General features: G+C 52.1%; 1 protein-coding gene across 2 annotated transcripts in view; it reads right to left on the bottom strand.

Moving 5' to 3' along the window:
* Positions 1–212: 212 nt before the first annotated feature.
* Positions 213–20,848, bottom strand: part of PCDH1 (protocadherin 1) — a 54,940-nt gene continuing 34,304 nt past the window's right edge. The window contains exons 5-6 of one of the 2 annotated variants that reach the window (XM_082063594.1): positions 5,176–5,218; positions 3,079–3,213 (exon numbers count right to left, since the gene is read on the bottom strand). In XM_082063594.1, coding sequence (XP_081919720.1) covers positions 5,193–5,218 — 26 coding nt within the window. In that variant the 3' untranslated portion in view covers positions 3,079–3,213; positions 5,176–5,192. Of the gene's footprint in view, positions 3,214–5,175; positions 5,219–20,848 lie in introns of both variants that reach the window. The other variant, XM_082063593.1, reaches the window with a different exon arrangement.

The following is a 20,848-nucleotide window of genomic DNA, read 5'->3' as shown; positions in this document are numbered from 1 at the left end:
CCCCTTTATTCCTCCCCACAAACCCACCTTTCCCCCCCGCCATGATCCCCCTGGTCACTCATCCCCTCTTCACACCCCAGATACAATGCCCTCCCGCACTGTGCTCCCTCCAAAGACCCAACCCCACCATCCCTCTGTGCACACCCACGAGACTCATCCCTCCCTCCCTTCCCCATGGTATCCCCCGCACCCACCCCTCGGGGATGCCCTCTGCACTCACCGCCCCTCTTGCACCACACTCGCACTGAGAACATCGCCAGGTGCTCCAGGAGACAAGACAGCAACCCCAGCCACAGGGCTTCAAGCTTCAGGGTCCCTCTGATGACCCCCAGCAGAAGGTAAGGAGCCCACCCACAGGTGAGGGGCTGGGGGAAGCTGGTCTTGGACAAGCACCCCTCAGATGTGGCTACATTGCTCTCCTGGGGAGTCCCCAGGAGGGGCACTGGACACTGCCACTGCCTGAGCCGAGGGGAGGCGTGAGCAGTCGAGTTGGCAGTGGAGTCAAAGATCCTGGCCAGCGTGGCCAAATTGCACATTCTGCCCAGTTTGGCCCTGAAACTACAGAGCTACAATAAAAAGAAGTTCAGGAGCATGACCTGCTCAGGCAGCCAGGCCAGGGGAAGTGGGCCCTGCTGGGCAGCCACCGCGGGCAAGGGTAGAGCAGAGATGTCCGGACGGGTAGGTGGACATCCACGGGGAGCATCACACTCGCCTCGAGGGACCCCCGGCCGGTCGGCGGGGAGCAGCAGCAGGAGGCCGGGAGGAGGGTCCTGCCTCCTCCGGGTGGCACCCCAGGGTGCTGGGGCCGTGGGCGATGCAGCGTGGCGTGGTGCTGCCTGGGGAAGGCGAGGAGCAGGACTGGGGCACAAGGGAGCGCGTGCGACCAGGTGCCTTCTGCTGCCCTTCCCTTGTCACCCAGGCTCGGCTTGCTCCATGTCCTCTCAGGTCAACCGGAGCTGTGCCGGGGAACTGGCCACATCGTGCCACCACCGCTGAAGCAAAGGGAGAGGAGCTGCTCAGAGAGGGGATGCTGGAGAGGGGGAAGAGACTGGGCAGGGTTCCCCCCAGAGTGCTGCACCCCAACAGGCACTACAGCTGTGGCAGGGCAGTCTCTGCCCTGTAGCGGCTGGGGTGCCCTGTCCCTGTGGTGTCCCCATGCCAGTTCAGTCCAGCAGAGCCATCCACGAGCCCCATGGTGGTGGACTGCGTGGAACAAAGATAAACAGTTGGGGGAACCATCCTGCAGCTACCACTGGCCTTGCTGCCTAAGGAAGATCCCAGAGATGAAGACAACCGACGCATGCGTGAGTACGGGAAGAACAACGGTGCAGCACAGCCCCTCCCCACATCCTGGTGCAGGGGGCCTGGGAAGGGCAACCCAGGGATAAGGTGTCAGTCTCCCAGACCCCTTCTGCCAGGGGTGCATGCGGAGCTCCCCAAAACAGAACTGTGCCCCAGCTCTCAGGGGAGCAGAGAGGTTCAGGAAAGCAACCAGGCATCCCTGTCTGTGGAGTCTCTTGGGGGGCGAGGTGGTCCTGTCCCCTCCGCATGCACAGCCTCACCCCGCTTGGGTACCCTGCAAGGGAGCCGAGAATGCAGGGCAGCAGGGACCCGGTGGGGAGACCAGTCAACCTTTGACAATGGAAGAGAAAGCTGGATCCCGTGAGAGTGGCCCGTGGCCTAAGGGCAGCAGGATTCCAGCGGGCAGGGGCTCAGTGGCCCCTGGTGTGACCCTGAGACAAAGCTCCTCCTCACAAAGGCAATGGTGGCTTACAGGCAGACAGGACAGAGGTCGAAGGCATGGCACAGCCGGCCTCATGGGCATCCCCTGCCCCGGAGGAGGCACGAGGCGATGGGCTGAGACGCCACAGCCAATGTCGACCTCCCTGCCAGCAGAGTCGGACTGAGGGCTTCTCCGGACCCAGCCGGTCCCTTTACTGGGGGCTTCCCCATCCCTCCTCCAGCTGCCGGGTGCAGGGCCACCACCAAGGAACCCCCCCTATAGACCCCATCTATGGCACCGGGACCTAGGGACCCTGCAGCTTGTGGGCACAGTGACAACGTTCAGAAAGAGATCCAGGCTGAAAAACAGCAAAGTCCCTACAGTCCGGCTAGGACGCTGCCCCTCTCCTCCAGCTCCCCAGCTGCTGTTTCAGGGACTGGTCACATCTCTATTTACAATATAGAACATGAGTGTGGGCCAGACGCTGCGCTCCCGTGGGCTCTTCCACGCAGCAAACCATTCAAAGCTGGAACTTGCTCCCTGTGGTTTGTTTCTGTTTTCTTTTTTTTTTGTTTTTCTTTTTTTGTTTGTTTGTTTTTTGTTTAAATGTCTTTTGTTTCAAGGACAATAAAAAGTTTCAATCAGGCAGGACTTGAATGTCATTCCTAAGATTCGTATTTACAGGAGTCTACAGCAAAGAGACAGGCAGCTCACTCCCTGTGTGCAGGGACACCCCTCGTCCTATGCCCCAGGAACTCCACGAGCTCTGTGTGGACCTTTGGTACATAAGCCCTTCTCCCCAGCCATGCCCTCTGCACCAGGAGCCTGCCCAGCCCTCCCCGGTGACACAGCAGTTCGGAGACATGCACCCGCAAGTGCTCAGAAATTGGGTTTCGGATGCTTTCATCCTTCCCACCCACCCCGGCCCCAGGAAAAATGGGTTAAAAAGGCGCTCCTCGCATCCCTGCCTCGCCCTGCCCTGCTGTCCGCCGAGCCCACTGCCTGGAGAACTGGCCGCCGGAGCGATAAAGCATTGAAGTTTGAAATGTTCCTCTGGACACTGGCCTCAGAAGCGCCTCTGCTCTCTGCTCCTCAGGCCCAGCCTCACAGGTATATCTCCCTCTTGGTGGTCTGGGACGAGGGGGTGGTGGCTGGCTGGAAGTCCGAGGTCTGGGTGAGAGGAATTTCCTCCATGGGAGAGTCCTTGCAGGGCTCATGGCTACTATTGGAGAAGGCACTGTACGTGGGGAGCAGGCGGAGGTTGGCCATTTTGGTGCTGCGCTCTTCTGAGAGTCTGGGGCTGCCATTCCCGACTTGCTCTTGACTCCCTCTGTCTTGGTAAGGCACAAAAGTGGAGAGTTTGAGGGCGTTCTTGGGCCTGCGGCTGGGGGAGGACTGACCAGGCATCCAGCAGGTATCGGAGTGGCCGAACTCTGTGCATTCCCGGGTACAGGTCCCAGTCATGGCTACATCGGGCAGAGGCCGGAGATCTGCAGAGAAGCAAGCGAGAGCATCGTTACGTACACCTGGATACCACCGGCTTGGGATGTGAGGATGGAGCACAGGGACGAGCAGCAGAACCTGGATGTCTCCATCCTACCCACAGTGGAAGGAGACAGCAGGAACCATGGCCACCCAGGAAGCAAAGGCAGAGCTGGGAGGGGAACCCAAGGCTCCCGGCAGCTGATGCCCCCTGTCCAACCTCACAGCCCCAGCTCCCCCTGGACAAGCATCCACCCTGCAGCAGGTGTGTGCAGAGAAATGGGAGGCAGAGCATAGGGCCAAAGCACACTGACCCCACCGCTTTTGGAGATGAGCATTGGACAGAAGGAGCTCCACAGACTGGATTTGAACAGCAGGAGACAGGTTGCCATTGGACTCATCACCCCACAGCTGTGGGCACCACCTGGACACTGCTGGGCTCCAGCAACTCCCTTGTTCCAGCACCTTTGGGCACCACTGACAGCTTCACCGTGCAGAGACAGGGAACTGCCTTAAACACAGTCAGGCTCTTCACTGCCCTGAGGCACAACCATATTTCCTGAGCACCATCCTTGGGCAGCCCTGCCCTGCTCACCATCAGGCATGCCAGGCCACCTGCAAGCCTCCCCAGCACCCAGCAGCAGGAACCCCAAGCCCAGCCAAAAGTCCTCAGGAACTGGCTGGTCTCCCACAGAGCCTGGAATCCCCAAGCATAATGAAGCACACATGGTCCAGCCTGTGTCTACCACCAGAGGGGCTGGACACATCTGATACTCCTGAGTCCCTGCTCCAGGAGTGCACAAGCCTCTCTGTGCACCAAACACCAGCCCCTGAGAGAGCCGGGTATCTGAGGGCACCAATAGATCCTTGCTCCTGGCATAGCTGGGAAACTCTGACAACCAGCTACAGCAGTTCATGGTTTGGTGTACTCACATCCCAGCCACCCTCCATGCCAGACACTACAAGGTCTTCTTGAGCATTGGCCATGTGTCCTTAACACAGGGAGTATCTGTCACAAATCTTCAGAGGCCAAAACTTGGCATTTCCATGCAGAGGTGAGTATCCCTCCAAGAGCCATCCCAGACACAAGCCATCCGTTGCCATCTACCCCAATGTGGGGCACAACATAGCCTCCTCCTGCTGCCTGGGACACATCCCTGCCCACTTCCACAAGCACCTGCTGGCAGATCAAGCCCGGTGCTGATGCTGGGATGAAAGGGGGAGCTGCTCATGACCTTGACACTGCTCTGACTTGCAGATACCCTGTCTCATTCACAGAAGTCCTTTCCGTCTCTCCATCCAGCAGCTCACTCCACTGCATTGCTGACAAACAGCCCTGCAGACTGACAGAGGGAGATACTAAGGAGCTCTGGAGACCTGAGACATATGGGGCTTTCACCAGCTCAGGGCATACCCCTTCCCACCAGATACACACTGGGTTCACATAATCCCTCCTCCCAAAAAAGGACAGACCCACTGGCCCCCCTCAGCCCTAGGAAGAAGCAAACCAGAGCCATTCGCACGACCCTGGGGGCTCTGCCCTCCTTGGCACACGACTTCTGCCACCAGGTCAGGGCTCTTGGACAGAAGTGTCCACAAGTTACGATGGCACAGCTTTCAGACACAGGCAACCCCGGGATGTGAGGAAGGTCTCTACAGGAGAAGGCTCCATACAATGCTGGGAACAGTTGACAAGGATCATAAGTGAGAGCTAAAGAGATGGGCATGGAAGAAGTGGCAAAGTTAGCCACAAACCAGTGCATGAGAATGTCTTGCCCTAAAACAACCCCCGGTGACTGTATCCCAAATCCTCAGTTCCTCTGGTGACTGAGGCACCCCAGTTTTTCCCCCTGGTTCCTGCAGAGGCTCTGGCACCCACACTGCTCCCCGTGCTGGGAGCTTCCTCCTGCATCCCGTCCCCTGGCGCACACGTAAGCTGTGATATCCTGGCAGAAGCCATAAGGACATACCTCAGCGCAGACCCCCTTCACAGCCTGCTCCGCTCAGGGGACTCTAATGAGGAGCAGAAAAAGGACGAGAGGGTCACATCATTGCACAGGCCCCAGCCTCCACACCCACCCTTAGGATCCTCCTGGACCCTTCAGCCTCTGCCAGCCCTCCCCATCACATCACACCGAGCCCCACAGCATCCCTCTCGTACTCACTGCCTTCAGGAGTCTCCTGGCCTCTCCTCACCCTGCTCCAGCCTCCTTGAGGCTGCTTGGCCAGCACTGCTGATCTCTCACTTGTTTCTCCAACCTTATCCCAGCCTCCCTGGAGCCCACTGGCCATGCCAGGACTTGCATGGGAACCTGACACAAAGCTTGAAGCCACCTGGTTTGTGGCACCCTGACCCCTATGTGCAGAGGGACTGTGGCTGTGCATCCCACGGTGATGTTCACTTACACACGGGTACAGCCTGGCTGGATGTGCGCTGACATGCTCATGCACCACAAACGGGCACACTCAACCCAGCTGGGGTGCGGGGGACAGCCATGCTCACACTGCAGGGTGCAAAAGCAGGAGCCCAAAGCATCGCAGGGGACAAGATGGCCACACAGGCCAGTGTGAGAGCTTAGCTTGCCAGGGCATGTCTTGGGGTCATTCTCAGGGCTGGCCACAGACCAACTGTCCTATTTCCTGAGCATGCGGAAAGTTGCCTCCTTTCTCTCTCTTAGCTACAGATAGAAAGCAAGATATGAGACCAGAGCCAAGTCAGCTCCGTTTTCATCTCTACTCTGTGCTAGTCAAAGCAGAGACTGGAGTCTGTGTCCTAGATGATGCACCAGCTCTTCCCCTCAGGACAACAGGATGCCCCGGTGGCCACTGGTTTCACCAGTTTGAGGTCGTGTTCCAGTGTCTTTCACTTCTTCTATTCAAGAGGCAATATTGATGTCTCTCTCTCATCCACTTTCCTACTGGACAAATGGGACGACTCATCATAATTTCCACTTCCAGAAATGCCTTGGTGCTGGGTGCTCCCAGGGTGGGGAATAGATGAATGCCATCACTTCTTGCTCTGGCAGAAGGTGTTTTTTGCTGAATCTATGGAGGGCACTGGCAGGACTGAAATAAAAGCTACCTCTCCAGTGAACAAAGCTATGGTGATTTCCTTGCGCCAATGGCAGCTTAGAATCGCAGGATCAAGCAAGAACGCTGTGTTCAGGGTCTTTTATTCTGGTTTTCCTGTTGTCTGTTTCTGGCACTAAATTCTTTTTCCAGTGTTGTCCCTTTGCTTGCAGTGAGATGCTGGCATTGGAGCTCTGCTGCTAAAGGAGTGTATTATGTGCCATGAGCACAATCCTTTCCGCTTTAAGAGCTCGGGAACGGGGCAGGGTGTAATTCCTGAATAGCTGTGATTTAAAGAAACACGACTCTACAGCCTAATTCTCAGCACATACCAGTGGTTCAGAGACTTCGATGTGCCACTGCAAACAAGTAGAAATCTTTATTCGGGGGTAAACACTGGTGTAAATTTTGCCCTACAAAGTGCTGGTTTTGGATGCTCTGCAGTATGGTGAGGAGGCGGAGCCCAAAACTCACCTTGGAGTTGAGGTGTCCACTTTACTTTATGAACTGTACTCAGGATTTTGGATCCCTCCTCCACCCCAGAAATGCAGTTTTGTGACTCTGAACCCCTGAAATCAAACAAAGTTCCCAAGTGATGAAGAGGATGGTCATGCCCTCTACAGCATCTCCATGGCATCCTGACCCTGCAAAGTAAAAGCTATGTCTGTTTTCCTGAGCTTTGCCCTCTTGTTGTGCTCTTTGGAGGGCTGGCCCATCCTGTTATCACCATCTCCATGCCAGAAGGATGCGCTTAACAGCCAGGAGGGTTGTGTGGTTGGTTGGGCACTCACAGCCTTCACAGGCTTTCCCCTTTCTACAGCTTTGCATTTCTCCAGCATCGTCTTGCTAGCTGCCTCGGCACATTGCAGAATAATGTATTTGGGGTAGTAAAAGTCGCATCCCTTTGAAGTTTTCAGGTGAAAAGGGGGCATGGTTAGGGCTTTACATTCAATGGTGCAGTCAGAGATGCATCCTGGACCCTCGTTCTGGCTGGTGGAGAGGGAGCTCTCTTGAGCTGCGGCTCTGTTCTCAGTGCCGGTGTGGCTGTTCCCATCTCCTGACAACCAGGGCACCTCTGCTCTTTGTGAAGGAGACTGTGCCAGGCTGCCTCCTCCGGGAAGAGGCACATATTGGTGCCGTTGCTAATTATTTCTCTCTATATATCCCCATGCAGGGTAGGAACACATCCTGTTGCAGCCATTTGCAAGGGCTCCTCTAACAGTATTATTGCTCTTAGTGCAGGATTTCAACAGTGCATTGGAGCAGTGTTAGACAGGAGACAAAGGCAGGCAGCCTTGTTCAGGAGGCACTTCCATCTCCCGTAGTAGATGTGCAGAGGTTCACTCAGCCACCACAAGCCATGGAGCTTCAAGTGGAGGCTGAGCACTAGCCTCAATAACTTTTTTTCTTTTATTTTTGCCACCATCTGCAATATCCGCAGTCTGTTTTGGTTCTCCCTGTCTTCCATTCATGTCAGACATCAGCACCACATGCAGGGTGTGCAGCGCTGAGGGAGCAGGGATGATGCAGCCCAGGAGGCCAGATCTTTTGGATGAGGGAACGTAGTGGAGCAGCTCTGGGAGAGAAGACAGTGGGACTGTGGGGATGTGACACAGCAAAGCACAGCAGAGGATGCAGAGAAGCCCAGAAGGGAGGTGCAGCATGCAAGGAGGGACCAAAGAGGGTCAGTGGTCCGGAGAAATGGGGAACATGACAGTGTAGGGGGAGAGAAGCTTGGAAGCAAAGCAGGGTGCTTTCCTTAAGCATTAGATCAGAAAGACTCATCTGTCTCTACCTGGTGGCATGAAGAACATCAGCCACTAATTTCAACCAGCTACCCCTGTTCAGAGGCCCGGAGCACTGTACCTCTTCTAGCCTCGTTCAAAGGATAGAGAGGTGGAGCATGCCCCATGCTGCAAACCGAGGGCTGAGGTCCAAGGTATTGCTTTCAAAATGTCTATCTTTCAACCAGAGAAAGATGCAGTGTTTCCAGTACAGACAGCTTTACCACCTCTATTGCTGTGGTGTGGACACCTGGAAGCACCCCTTCTCCCACACTGAGCCCTCAAGGCTCTGCAGACCACTCCTGGGATATCCCTTACCGTGGTGACCTCCCATGACACATATCCCAGCAGCACTGTCCTCCCTGTCCGCCCTCACAGCATCTATGTGATGAGAACAGCCTCCCTGGTGCTGCTCTTTCCAATGACCTACAGCACAGCTCCTGGGAGTAGGCACCATTCCCCTACTCTACCATAGCTTACTGGTGCCATTCTCCTGCACCACTCACTGCTGCCTCCAGGTACCTCTCCCTGGAGTGCTCATACCTACAGGTACCATTGCCTGCAGCGCTGTTCCCTACCAGCACCATCCCCTACCCCTACCTACTGCTGACAGGTACCGTTCTTCCTTGTCACTGTTCTCTATAGGTACCACTCCCCTACAGCGCAACTACCTACAGGTATTGCACCCCTACAGCGCTCTTCCCTACAGGTACTATCCCCCACAGCGCGGTTACCCAAGGTACCACTCTCCCACGGCACTGCTCTCTCCGGGTGCCGTTCCCCCGCAGCGCCATTCCCAGGAAGCACCGTTCCCCATGGCGCTGATGCCTACAGGTACTGGTCCCCCATGGTGCCACGTCCTCCAGGTGCCATGTTCTGTGCCGCTGCTCCCTCCAGGTATTTTCTCCCCCCACTGCTCTCTTCCCTTCAGGCACTGCTGCTTTAATGGTGCCACTTCCTCCAGGTACCATGTTTTACAGCGCTGTTCCCTCCAGATACCACTCCCCTGTGGTGCTGCTTCCTCCAGGCACCACTGCTTCGTGGTCTGTTCCTTCTTCACAGTACAGCTATTTGGATACTGTGCCCCAAAATCCCATTTTCTTTTACCAGCAGATTCTAGTCTAGTCTATTCTTTCTGTTCTGTCCTGCCTTGTCCTTCATGTCTTTGCACCCCAGCATGGTTGGGATGAGTGCCTTGCACTATTCCACCCCTCAGCTTACCCTTCTGCATGCATTTCCGCCACAGCAGCATTCCCAACCCAGTAGTCTGGAGGAGTTCCCCCCACACTGGCAGTAAGAGATGCTCAACAGCCTGTTCCCACTTGGTCAGCTCAGCCTGGGCTTCTTTTGGCATACAGAAGCTCGGTGGCTCCTTCCCAACATATCTTCCCTTTGCAAGGGTTTTTGGGAGAGGGACGCTGTGCTGTAGGTAGCTGTGGAGCTGTGACCTCCTTTGCAAAGCCCTGACACAAGGTCCCCATGTTCAACGTCCCCAGATGAGGAGGGTACGAGCAGTGCTTTTTCCCTCCAGGTAATGCCCACCCTGTGACACAGGGAACCAGATCAGCAAGCTCACCTTCCGCAGGTCTCCTGTCTATCTCCATTCTAACCCCTGTTTTCCACATCACATGGGAACATGACCGGAGCCTTCTACCTCCAGGGCAGCACAGGCACAACACCAATTTCACTTTCCAGGCCTTGGGGAAGGCTGCTGGACCGCTGCCCACTTCCACAGCGATGCTCCAGAGATCAATGATTACAGAAATATCGGAAGCTGGAAGCACAAGCGGAGAGCTCCCTGCAGTCCACGTCAGCCCCTATTTTTCCTAGACTGAGCTGACATCATCCCTACAACACCCAGGCAGACGGTTTGCAGGGCCATTCCTAGCACTACAACACCCAGACAGACGGCTTTGAGGACCAATTCTAGCACTACAACACCCAGACAGATGGCTTTCCAAACTTAACACAGTCACTATAGCATGGAGACAGATGGCCTCTGGTATCTGAGACCGACCCACCACTGCCCATAAAGGTGGTTACTGCAGTTCAATACCACACCTACGGCTCTCAGGGCAATAACGAGTAACACCCGCTCTTACAATAAATACTGAGAAAGATGCTGAGATCAATGCCAGCACACAGATGGATTTGTCCTAGGCACCAAAGTCAAGAGATATAATGTGCACAGCCATCTTCCCCAGACCCTACTGCACTGAGCCTCTCTCCCCTCATGCTAAACAGTAGTATCTAAACACCAGTAGAGACATCTTGCTCTAAAGCTAATGGCCTGTCAGCCCCCAGATGCACACACACAGATCAGACCATGGCCTCTGGAGTATATTACAACAGCACACACTAACTGTAGCGCCAAAGCAAATGACTTCCCAGCTCCTGCCAAGGGTATCACAGCAGAACTGGCACATAATTAATGTGGACAGATGCACCCATCAGCCTCAGCCTCACCAGCACAGGTAGCACAGTACTAAACCACTTTGTCGGTAGCAAGGGCCTGAGCATGGGCTCCCAGAGGACATGTTCTTCCCTCACTCACTGTAGCTGGAGCTTGAGGGACCATCTCCCTGCTGCCATTATGCCTACAAACCGCAGGCAGCTGTGTGACAGTGGCAGTCTAGCTGGGTTACACAGGCATCCCACAGCCACATTGCCACAGCAGCAGGATGTGACCCAAACCCAGCGCCAGTGGCAGCAACACCCAGACAGGTGGCTCTGGACAATGACCGTGTTCCTGCAGGGACCAGGCAGGGCTCACAGGGCTCAGCAACAGACTATGGCACCTGTGAAACTCCCAAAAGCATGATCTGCCCCTCTGGCTTCACTGCCATCCTCATGATACCCAGTGAAACAAATTCAATCCCTTTTAAGAGATCTTGTGCTTGTGGTGCCACTGACATGATCTTGTACCCTGGCACAGTGGGGCTTCAACCTCCACTGGACTATAAAAAGCAAGATTATTACATTAAATTACTGAATAATTATGTTAAGAGCTACCTTAATAGGATTACAGGGTTCAAAGGTTAAGAAATGCCAAAATTAGGATTGTCCATGCAGTCTTAATTCACTTCATGAAAGTCTGCTTCATGATGCAGACCGGAATTATACCCTGGTGGAAAATATTTTCCCTGGGGTCCTTTGTGTCTCTGCGGAAGAGGACAGAACCTCCCGGGAGATGTACCAGGCTTTTTGAGTGAAAGAGACTTTGCCAGTGAGACTCTGTCCCACAGGCTCCAGAAATTGGAGAAGACAGAATGAAAGGGTCAAGAGATCACAGAAAATTACATCTCCAAATTAAGGGGCTGAAGGACAGGGGGATTCCTTTACTACTGAGAAAAAACAGCAATTTCTTTTCCTTCCTTCTTTTAGAGGAAAAATCCAAGCAGATTTCATTGCCACTTTTCAAAAGTGTTGGTAAGTGGCATACGTCCACTACAAAAAAATGTGTCCTTGCAGTTAAAGTTTGCCAAAATGTCAAACAACTGAAAACAAAGTCAGATAACGAGCTTTACTGGTCAGTCCTCTTTACCCATGCTATATAACACATAGCTCCAAAATGAAATCACGGTTCCTATAATATCCAAACACTATCCTCTGGCCAATCAAGAACTTCTCATGACACCTACAAACAACAAACATTCAACAAATAACCACCAGAAAGGTTGAGGAGCCATGCAATAACCAAACCAAACCATGCAATAACCAAATCATCTTCCCAGTCTCATTATTTGCTCCTGCAATATCCAGCCCAGGTGAGTAACAGCTCCTGTAGTACCTTCAGGAGTGCACAGAGGTCTTGACAAGAAGTCCTGGGCAGCAGAGAAGCTGCCCTTCTTCCCTGCCCCCCACCCCCTCCCCCAGAAGAGGAGCAGGTGGGAGCACAGGGCTCTTCTGGCTTTTGAGTCCCTTGCATGGGGCTAATGAGGGTTGTGTGAACACCACCTGCTGTCCCCGGGGGCTGCCAGCTCATGCATGCCTTGTATGCGCATTCCTGTTACCCAAATACCTACGCAATTGCTCCTTCCACATTCCCACCTTGCCTTTGCTGATGCCTCCTGTGCATCAAATTATCAGATTCCTCACAGACCCTCCCGGTGGGGGTCCCAGCCTGGGTCTGCGGGGCTGACCCATCCCCTTGTGCAGCCAGGGGCTCCCTGGAGACACAGGGATGCATTGCCCAGAGCCTCCTGGCATGCCCCGGGTACCAGTGCTCTGCCAGCTGATGGGAGGGCAGTGACCAGAAGGAGCCAGGCCACCAGGGCCAGAGGCAGTGCCATCTGTGCCAGTGACACTCTGGCTACCCACTGACCTGGCTACAGGGTGCCTACAGCTGAGGTGCCCTTGCCCAGCCCTCTGGAGCAATGCAGTCTCCAGCTGGGGTCTGCTGCTCATGTGTGACAGCAGGAGAGCTGAGGTTGTGGCCCTTGTGGCATGAGGTCCTGGGGAGCTCCTGGTCCATATTATCGTGGGTTGCTAACACACAGTGGTCCTCTTACCCTATCTCCCTCCCGCCCTCTCAGAGCATCACTGAGACACGCAGACCCATAGAATCGCTTAAGTCAGAAAAGATCTTCAAGATCATCAGTTCCAACTATTAACCCAACACTGCCAAGTCCACCACTAAACCATGTCCCTAAGCACCACATCTACACATCTACATCATGGCTTTCAGAGGGCACTAGAGACCTGTCCCGTGGCTCCTGCAAGAGGGTTGTGCTCTGCACTCCTGCCACAGGTCCAGAGGCTGGGGACACTCCCCTTGCACTGCAAGCCTTGGGGACAAGGGCAGCAAACCATATGCCCCAGGCCACCCCACAGCTGCCAGGCACAGGCTGTAGCAAATTCTCCTTACAGAAGGAACCTGAGCACCTAATCCTTGAGCTTTACCCTGTTGCCCAAGTCTGTGAAAGGCAGAGATGTAATTCTTTCTGACCCAGCCCCTCTGCTCAGGCACAAGGCTTGGGGAGACCACACAGAGGGGTCCCCTCCAGCCTCCACATGCTTCCAGGTGAACTGCAGCCCGCCCCCATCCCTGGGGCTGGCCTCGGCACCCTCCATCTGCTGCAGCCCACCACTCCAGCCAGCCTCCCTTCAAGGGTTAATCTTCCTCTCTAGAGCTTCTCAAAGCTAATTAGAAAGAGCCTGGGCAAGTGTGGTGGCAGACACCGATGCACTTATCTCCCCACTTCCGGGGCTCTGCCCTTATCATTTAATTAAAGCTGCAGTCGTGCTTCCCTTCCTGGCAGGAGCTAATCAGAGAGGGCACTGGAGCTTGAGGCAGCCTTTGCCAGTCAGCTAGGGTAGAAGCTGGAGAAGGGTGGGAAACATGCCCCAGGAAGGATAATAAAAGGGAGAAGAAGATAAAGAAAGAGTCCCTTTGTGCTGGCAGCTGGGGACCAGGAGAGCAGCGAGGGGCTGAGCCCCAGTGCCCATCTGCCAGCCAGGGTGCTGTATGTGGAGGGACTCAGGGTCGTCTCAGCTCTGGATGGACCCCTGTGATGTCAGGCCCAAGAGTGAGCCGAGAAAGCTGCCTCTGCTCCAAGCAGGCTTGGCAGCACTGCAGGCTGGCTCCATGTCCCAGCAGTAACAGGACCCTGGACCCCCACCCTGCCCCAAAACAGCTCTTCCAGCAAGGCACACACAGATGCACCCTGACACCAGAGCCCGTGGGTGCCACATGCGCCGGCAGCAGAGCAAACCACACTCAGTCCTCCCATGAGCAAGGATCAACTCAGACCATGCAACATCCAGCACCCCCAAGAAAACTGGGGACCTGCGGCGTACTGGGGAAGGAGCACGTCCAGGGGAGATGCCATCAGGCAACAGGAGAGATGTCCATCAAGCAACAAGCTCCTGCACCAGGTCTCCAAGGGAGGGCAAGGATGCATAAGCCCCGAGAAATGCTGTTATTTGAAGGCCACACAATGATGTGTGGGCACAGCTACACAGGGATGTGTGCTGGCATACATTCAATGAGAGACTCAGCTGTTTTGGGGTAAACAACCCCCAACTGATGCTGACAGTTTCCGTGCCAAATTCCACAACTCTCTTCCAAAACATGGTTAAGCTAATAGGTCTTGAAAATAAATTCTTATAACCAGTTTGTTAGCAGGGCTGAGACAGCATGTCTTGTTCTCAAAAAACAGCTGGAACACCTCTCCTAAAACTTAAGAAAAAAACAAAAAACAAAAACAACAAAGAAAAAGAAATCAACCTGAGGGAAACCCAGCATGGAAAATTTAAGCTTTAGAGCTAGAAATCTGCTGAAGTGATAAGCAATTGAAAATAAGTCTGTACAATACAAAATGTCAAGCAGCCCGAGGCTGCACAGTCTATATAATGATCCTCATTGCAGGTTCCGAAAGCTGCTCTGGAGGTGCAGCCCGGTTGGGAGATGGATGCGTGCGCTTGGCGCGCTCCAAGCAGGAGGAAGAGAGCAATTGTTTCAGCTTTATGCCAACACTGTACAGTCCTATCACTGCTCCTGAGAAAGGTGGTCTTCTCCCACCATTGCTCACCTGCCAGTTCATCAGTCCTCCTAGTGTCATAAACGTATAAGCAAGAATTAAAACATGATATTTGAATTTTTTTTTTTTAATTAATTTTCAACAAGACCAGTTTTCTCGCTTTGCCTACAGGGAGGCGCGTGGCCCCATGCACAGCCCAGGAGTGCACTGGAAGGTGCTCCAGTTCACGTGCACAGGGACCTGGGAATACTGGCCTGGTTTTATGAGCATTCTCTGTGTTTGCTCCTTGGCGGCTGCCTTTCATTGTACCCTTGTATTGAAGCTCTTGTGTCAAGGAGAAAAGAACTGGCATACGCGTGTCTGCCTTTGAACAAAACCATTGTTAAGCTCCATCAACAATTTAATAATCTTTCACTAGCAGGACAATGAATTGGGGGAAATTATTCTTGCAGGGGGGCTGATGGCCACATAGCAAAGTGCTGTTCAAGGCCTTTGAAGTCACATAGGTGTTTAACTGACAAAAGAAATCACTTTATGAAAAGGGCTTGCCTCAACAAGGGGATCTGGAGACAAAGAAAACCAAGACCACTTGGAGAGAAGCGGAGCAGGGAAGAAGGAAGAGCCCTTGGAAGAGAGTCAAGCCAAACCCCAAGGAAACTGGAAGAGGAAATGACAGTACCAATTTGCATGCATATGCTTTGTTTTCTTTCCATGGATCTTTCCTGGGCTGCTTAAGAGTAAAGTTAGCACAGTCACTTGTCATTTCAGCTTTTTTACAGCCTGTTCTGACTGTAGAAACACGCCGGTTGCCTGAATCGTAATGCAGACGCCGAGGTGGAAGAGGACAGATTCTTGCCAGAAGTTGTGGTGGAATGCTGAAGGTTCAGGCGATGGCACTAAATCCAGGGCTGCCGCTCCTGGGCTGCCCTGAGGAGGAAACGTCTGGCTGCTGATGGAGGATGCACACACAGACCCGGATACCACACCCAGCCACAGAGAACCAAACGCACGTGAAATCCAACATACAGCTGTGTTGTGAGCATTAGACCGGGGTGTGGTCATGAAAATTTGGAGGGATGATCTGACACCAAATGAGGGTGGTGGCAGACTGCTGATTGCTCGAAGATCAAGAGCAGCCCACAAAGGAGAGCCTGAACCTCTGAACTAACCAGCCCATTTCTCTGCAGAGAAGACACACGCCATCAGCCCAGCTGAAAACACACATTATTGATGCCACAAACACCCACAGACTCGAAGGCTGAAAATCTGCAGTGGATGCTAAATGGGGAGAGATTTTGTGGCTGGCACATAGCAGAAGCAGCATATGCACTGGTCAAATCCTCCTGTGGTGTAGCCAAAATACATGCCAAGAAATCAGTCCAGGTGGTTAACATTTCTGAATTGAACCACTTGCCATCTTGCTGGCATGATTCCCCACTGAGGCGCTGGAAGGATCTGCAGCGCTGATGGCCGCAGCCGGGGAGAAGTTGCCTTGTCATGTAAAAATAGGAGGTATCAACGCCAATGCAGCTTGCTAAAGGTGCAGCTCTGAGAAAACAGGAGGATATCAGCGTGCTGATGCAAATGGGGAGGTTTAGAAACAGGTTATGGCTTGTTTGGGAAGACACAGGAAAAAATCCCACATCCTGATGAATACTGCTCTGCCTTATGTTTGTTCTTAGGATGGTAGGAAGGCGCTCTTGTGGGAGAGTGGGGAAAAAGAAGGATAATCGCTTCTGATAGGGAATATCAACCTCCAGCTACCCCTGGGTGCTGCAGTTTACAGACTGCTGGAGGTTAGATGCAATAAAGTTTGCACCACTCGAGGGAGACCTGCCAGAGGCAGTCCTAAAGGCGCAGGATGAATAAACCATGCTTTAAAGAACGAGCAAGGATTAAACCCGCTGCCTAACATCCTGGCAGGAAAGCGGGGATACATCATTGCCCTGCATTAGAGGCAAATAGGCAAAGGGAATTTGCCAGCTCTGTCACCCCCAAAGCACAGCACAAGGGAACAGCAGGATGATCACGAGAAGATTTTGATTTCACGGTCCAACAGAGATGTATGAAAACTTCCAGAATCAGTCCAAGGGCATAATTTTTACAGATTATTTTTCAAAAGGGAGAAGACGGTAATAGCAGGCCTGCTCCTTATGCACAGTCTGTAGCAATAGAAAATATGCGTGTAGCATTGAGCAAAGCAGCGGTGTACCTATTTGAAAGAGCAGGCAAGACCTGGACAGGTAGAGAGCTCAAAATGATCTGTGATTTGAGAGGTCCAGGATCAGCAATTGACCCTTCAAAGGAAGCCATTAATCATCATTAAGAAGGTTTATGTCCTGAGGGACCAAGAGGCAAAACAACATGAGTCCTGTATCTTATGATGTGGGTTAGCAAAGAGACTTGGGGAATGAAAAACAAAATGTGTGTGGGCAGCAGGGTTTACCTGCAGCGGGGAACTGCCTGAACATGGGAAGGGTTCAGGATCTGGCTGCTGAGGGAAACCGATAGGGAGAATAATACCCTCGAAGCAGCATTGTTTTCAGGAAAGGCAAGGCATTTGCCTTCTCTCACTGATTTATCTGCATCTCTGTGGGTGCCCCTTCCTGCGTGGCTAATAAGCAGCAAGACGCTAGACGTGGAATACACAATTTCTTTTGCTTTTATTCATTTTCTTTCTAGATATAATAAATCTTGCTTTTGTCAAAATCCCTGTTGTCTGGGTAATTTCATCTAGAGATCCTCAAGGAACAGAGATCTCCATATCCCTGAAAGTTTAATATCTTGGGTTTAGTTGGCATATTTTCAAGCAATAACTTATACAGCTGAAGAAGAAAAAAAAGATTACTTATGTCTAATTGGCATTATACTAATTACCAGCAAAATACATCAGGCAAATATCACATTTACTCACTCTCTGTCATTTTACATTCCCTACTCCATCTTCTTTTTCCTCAGCAGCTATAAAACAACACAACATGCTGTTCTGACACATCCCTGAACAAAGATCATATCCTAACCCTCTCCTCCTTTCTCTTGCTACCTCCTTGGGTTTTTTTTACTTCCAAGCAAGGTCGTTTTGAAACAGGCACAGACATATAACTGATTGGGGACTCGTGACCCTGTACTCCAGCATCCTGCTCTTCTCTGCCGGATCCCTTCCCCAGCCTCCCCCAGTGTTTCTTTTACAAAGGGTTTATGGCCATCTATGTATATTTTACCTTTTATATCTGAATAAGTACATGAACACAGACTAAAACAGAGGCACACATCCTCTTGCACATGAGCCATCTGAGCTGTTTTATTCGTGACTCATGGCATTTTTGCCAGTTTACCCTAAATGATTTCAAAAGCAAAATAAGTTAAACCAAATAACACCAGCCTTAGCCTGGAGTAAGAGTCCTGAACGTAGGCTTAAGCACCTCCAAGACCCACCACTAGCACCGTCCTCATCATCTGGTTCATTCTAAGGTTAGCCTGCTTTCGCCTGGTTCAGAGCAGCCCTCTGCCAGACAAGAGCCCTGGCGCAGTTGGGGGTGAGCACTATGGAGGAACCCTTTTCCCAATGGACAGGGCAGACGAAGCAACACTAGCTGAAAGAGTTTAGCCTCGTAGACATGAGCTGTGCTGGTCCAGTTGGCCTCAAAGACCAAGAACAAGGCCTGGCTCTTTGTTTTTAGTGATACAGCAGTGGAAGGACTCGTGTAGGCCTCAGTGTCCATCAGACCCTGGGCAGTCCTGTTCTTCCATCGGTGAGGTGCAGTTCTCCTTTCCTATGAGGAGCAAGGCTGGAGCCCGGCACAGAGATTATCTGGGAAGCCTTGTACCCACTGCAAAGGCACAGCCCCTTCTGCATCCTGCTGCAGTCTCTAGTAACAACAATCAGGGACAACTTGTCGCTGCAAGCCACCAAGACCTGTCTAGATGTGCCTCCCTGGGAAAATGAAGCCTGTCAGCCATGAAGCACATCAGCTTCCCCCATTTCTACTTGTTGAAAGCTTCTCGTCCTGCTCAGACCAGAGGGAGGGCTGAGGTGTTGGAAAGAAAGCCCAGGTCCAACCACACTGCCCAGGGATGACGGAGCTGACCACCATGTGGCTTCTTTGCACCTCTGTTGTGTTGTGTTTTCTCTGGCCCCAAACAGACTGCATGGTTGCATCAGCTCACATGAAATGAGCCCTGGTTCCTGCAGAGGAACCTCATCTCCCTGAAAGAAAAGGCAAACGCGGGGGCTGATATGGTCAGATAACCTCTGAGTCAAAGCAGCCTATCCTTGGTATCTCTCGTCAGATGCCATGACTAATGTTAGATTTATGGAGTGTCCTCTCTGCAAGTAAAGCAAAGAGCTAGCGTTACAACCACTTAATGGAGGTGACTTCAAATCAGGATGGATGAGAGGTAGTGAGAAGGAGACAGGAAGAAAGATTCATTGATAGTGAGAGTATAAAGCACAAAATCCTGGGGAAGAGCGAACAACTGAGACTGACATTTGACCTGTCTCAATAGCAAAGCTCGCATTGATTTCACTGGGGACAGGAATGAATCCCTTATCCTCTGTCTCATGCCTGCGAGAGGGATTTTCCACCTGAGGGATCTACACCTGACCAATCCTCCAATCTTGGGCACATGCTATTTCTATGAGAAAGAAAATGCAGTGTGAAGTCCTCAAGAAGCTCAAATGGGAGACTTCATAAGCTTCTCTAGCATTAAGTTTAAATCCCACACTAATGCAGGTCCTTTTACATGGGAGGAGGTACTGCCAGGCAGGAAAGTTTAGAGACACTCAGAACATTCAGAGGCAGATAAAGGGGAAATATCTGAGTTAGATCACACAGGATCTGGAAATGGCATGTCAAATTACTTCAAAAGGAGCTTTCTAAGGAGGCAGGTCTTTGAAAACAACAAATAGGCTGGGACTGCTGAGGGATCCTAGTTGACTGTTGCTTTTACGTGAGGTTGCTTTTTCTGGTTTAGACATGTTCTAAACGTGAACGCCAACTTCATCTGGCTGCTCACCGCCCCTCTGCAGAATCACAGCTGTCTGCAAGCTCAGCTCTTTGCAGAGCCACGGAGCAGTCAGGTTAGGAAAACTGTTCTAACTGAAGAGTAATACAGCAAAAAAGAAAAAGTGATCCAGCAAAACTTCAGTCTGATCAGGTCCCCAACCCAGTTTGCCATGAAGCCAGACAAACAGCTGTGTTGGCACAACAGAGCACATGGCACAGGGACAGGGATGAGAAAACCAATATAGAGAGGAGGGAAACTGCTTATTTTGGCACTCTTGCTAACAAAATACTCGGGATGCTGGCTGTGGTTAATAGGTTCATCAACAGAAATGCTCATAACTCAGCTGCTGGCTCACCCCCATGGATGTCACATGGACCATCTGCAATTGCTCCGGAGCACCTGTCCAAAGGCAGGACACTGGGTCTCAAGCCCTGTTCAAACGCATATTTTAAAATGTTATAGAAAACACAAAAGAAGAATCTGAAGGAGCTTCGTCCAACACCTAATTCTGAGGAAATGTCCTCTCTGGAAAACAACGTGGTACAAATGAAGATGGGACCCACCCTCTTGTTCCTACGGTGGATCCAATTCTGAAAGCTTCTTCCTGTAACACAGTTTGGCAAATGTGAGTTGCACCCGCGAATAGCTTGAGTATGACATAAACTACTCTTTGGAAAACAGACTTTATACCAAAGAAGAAGTGTTTATATTTGGTCCAGATAAGAATAGCTGTGCATGACCATTTGCATGGGTATTTGCAACCATTGTCAGGCAAAAGCAAAAATCCAAATTCCTGTGTGGGCTGATTGGCAGTAACCTGTGTCTCACCTTGCAGCCACCTGGTGAAGGTGAAGAGTTCCCTGTTTTAACGTCACTAGTGCTGTAGGGGTGCGTGTCCTGCCAGGTGAGAGCTACAACCCAGCCCCAGCCCTGCTGAGGTGAAATTCCGGTGGAAGGTGTTCCTGCCCTAGACTGGAGGAGGTACATGACACTGCTTGGTCTCCCTGGTCTAGGAGACCAGGAAATCCTCCTTTCCCTGAGACAGTATAAGTCATCTTCCTTGCATAAGCTTATTTATAGTTCTTAGATAAGAATATATAGTTACATACTCCCACCTGTTTGCAGTTGGTTCCTATAAGAAAAGTTTCAAAGTTTGTTGTGGAGCCGACCAAGCCTAGTGAACAAGGAAGAGTGGTTCCAAAAAGTAAGCTGAGTTTTAGGCCACCCCTCAGCATGTTCTCCAAGCCTGTGGTCTCTGCAGCATTGACTGGTAAATCAGCAAATTTAGAGCAGGGTGCCAT

The sequence above is a fragment of the Streptopelia decaocto genome (assembly GCF_964273445.1).
Source record: "Streptopelia decaocto genome assembly, chromosome: 12".
In the NCBI taxonomy this organism is placed as follows: Eukaryota; Metazoa; Chordata; class Aves; order Columbiformes; family Columbidae; genus Streptopelia; species Streptopelia decaocto.
The sequence above is the reverse complement of the archived record's forward strand: the minus strand, read 5'-3'. Positions and strand labels throughout refer to the sequence as shown.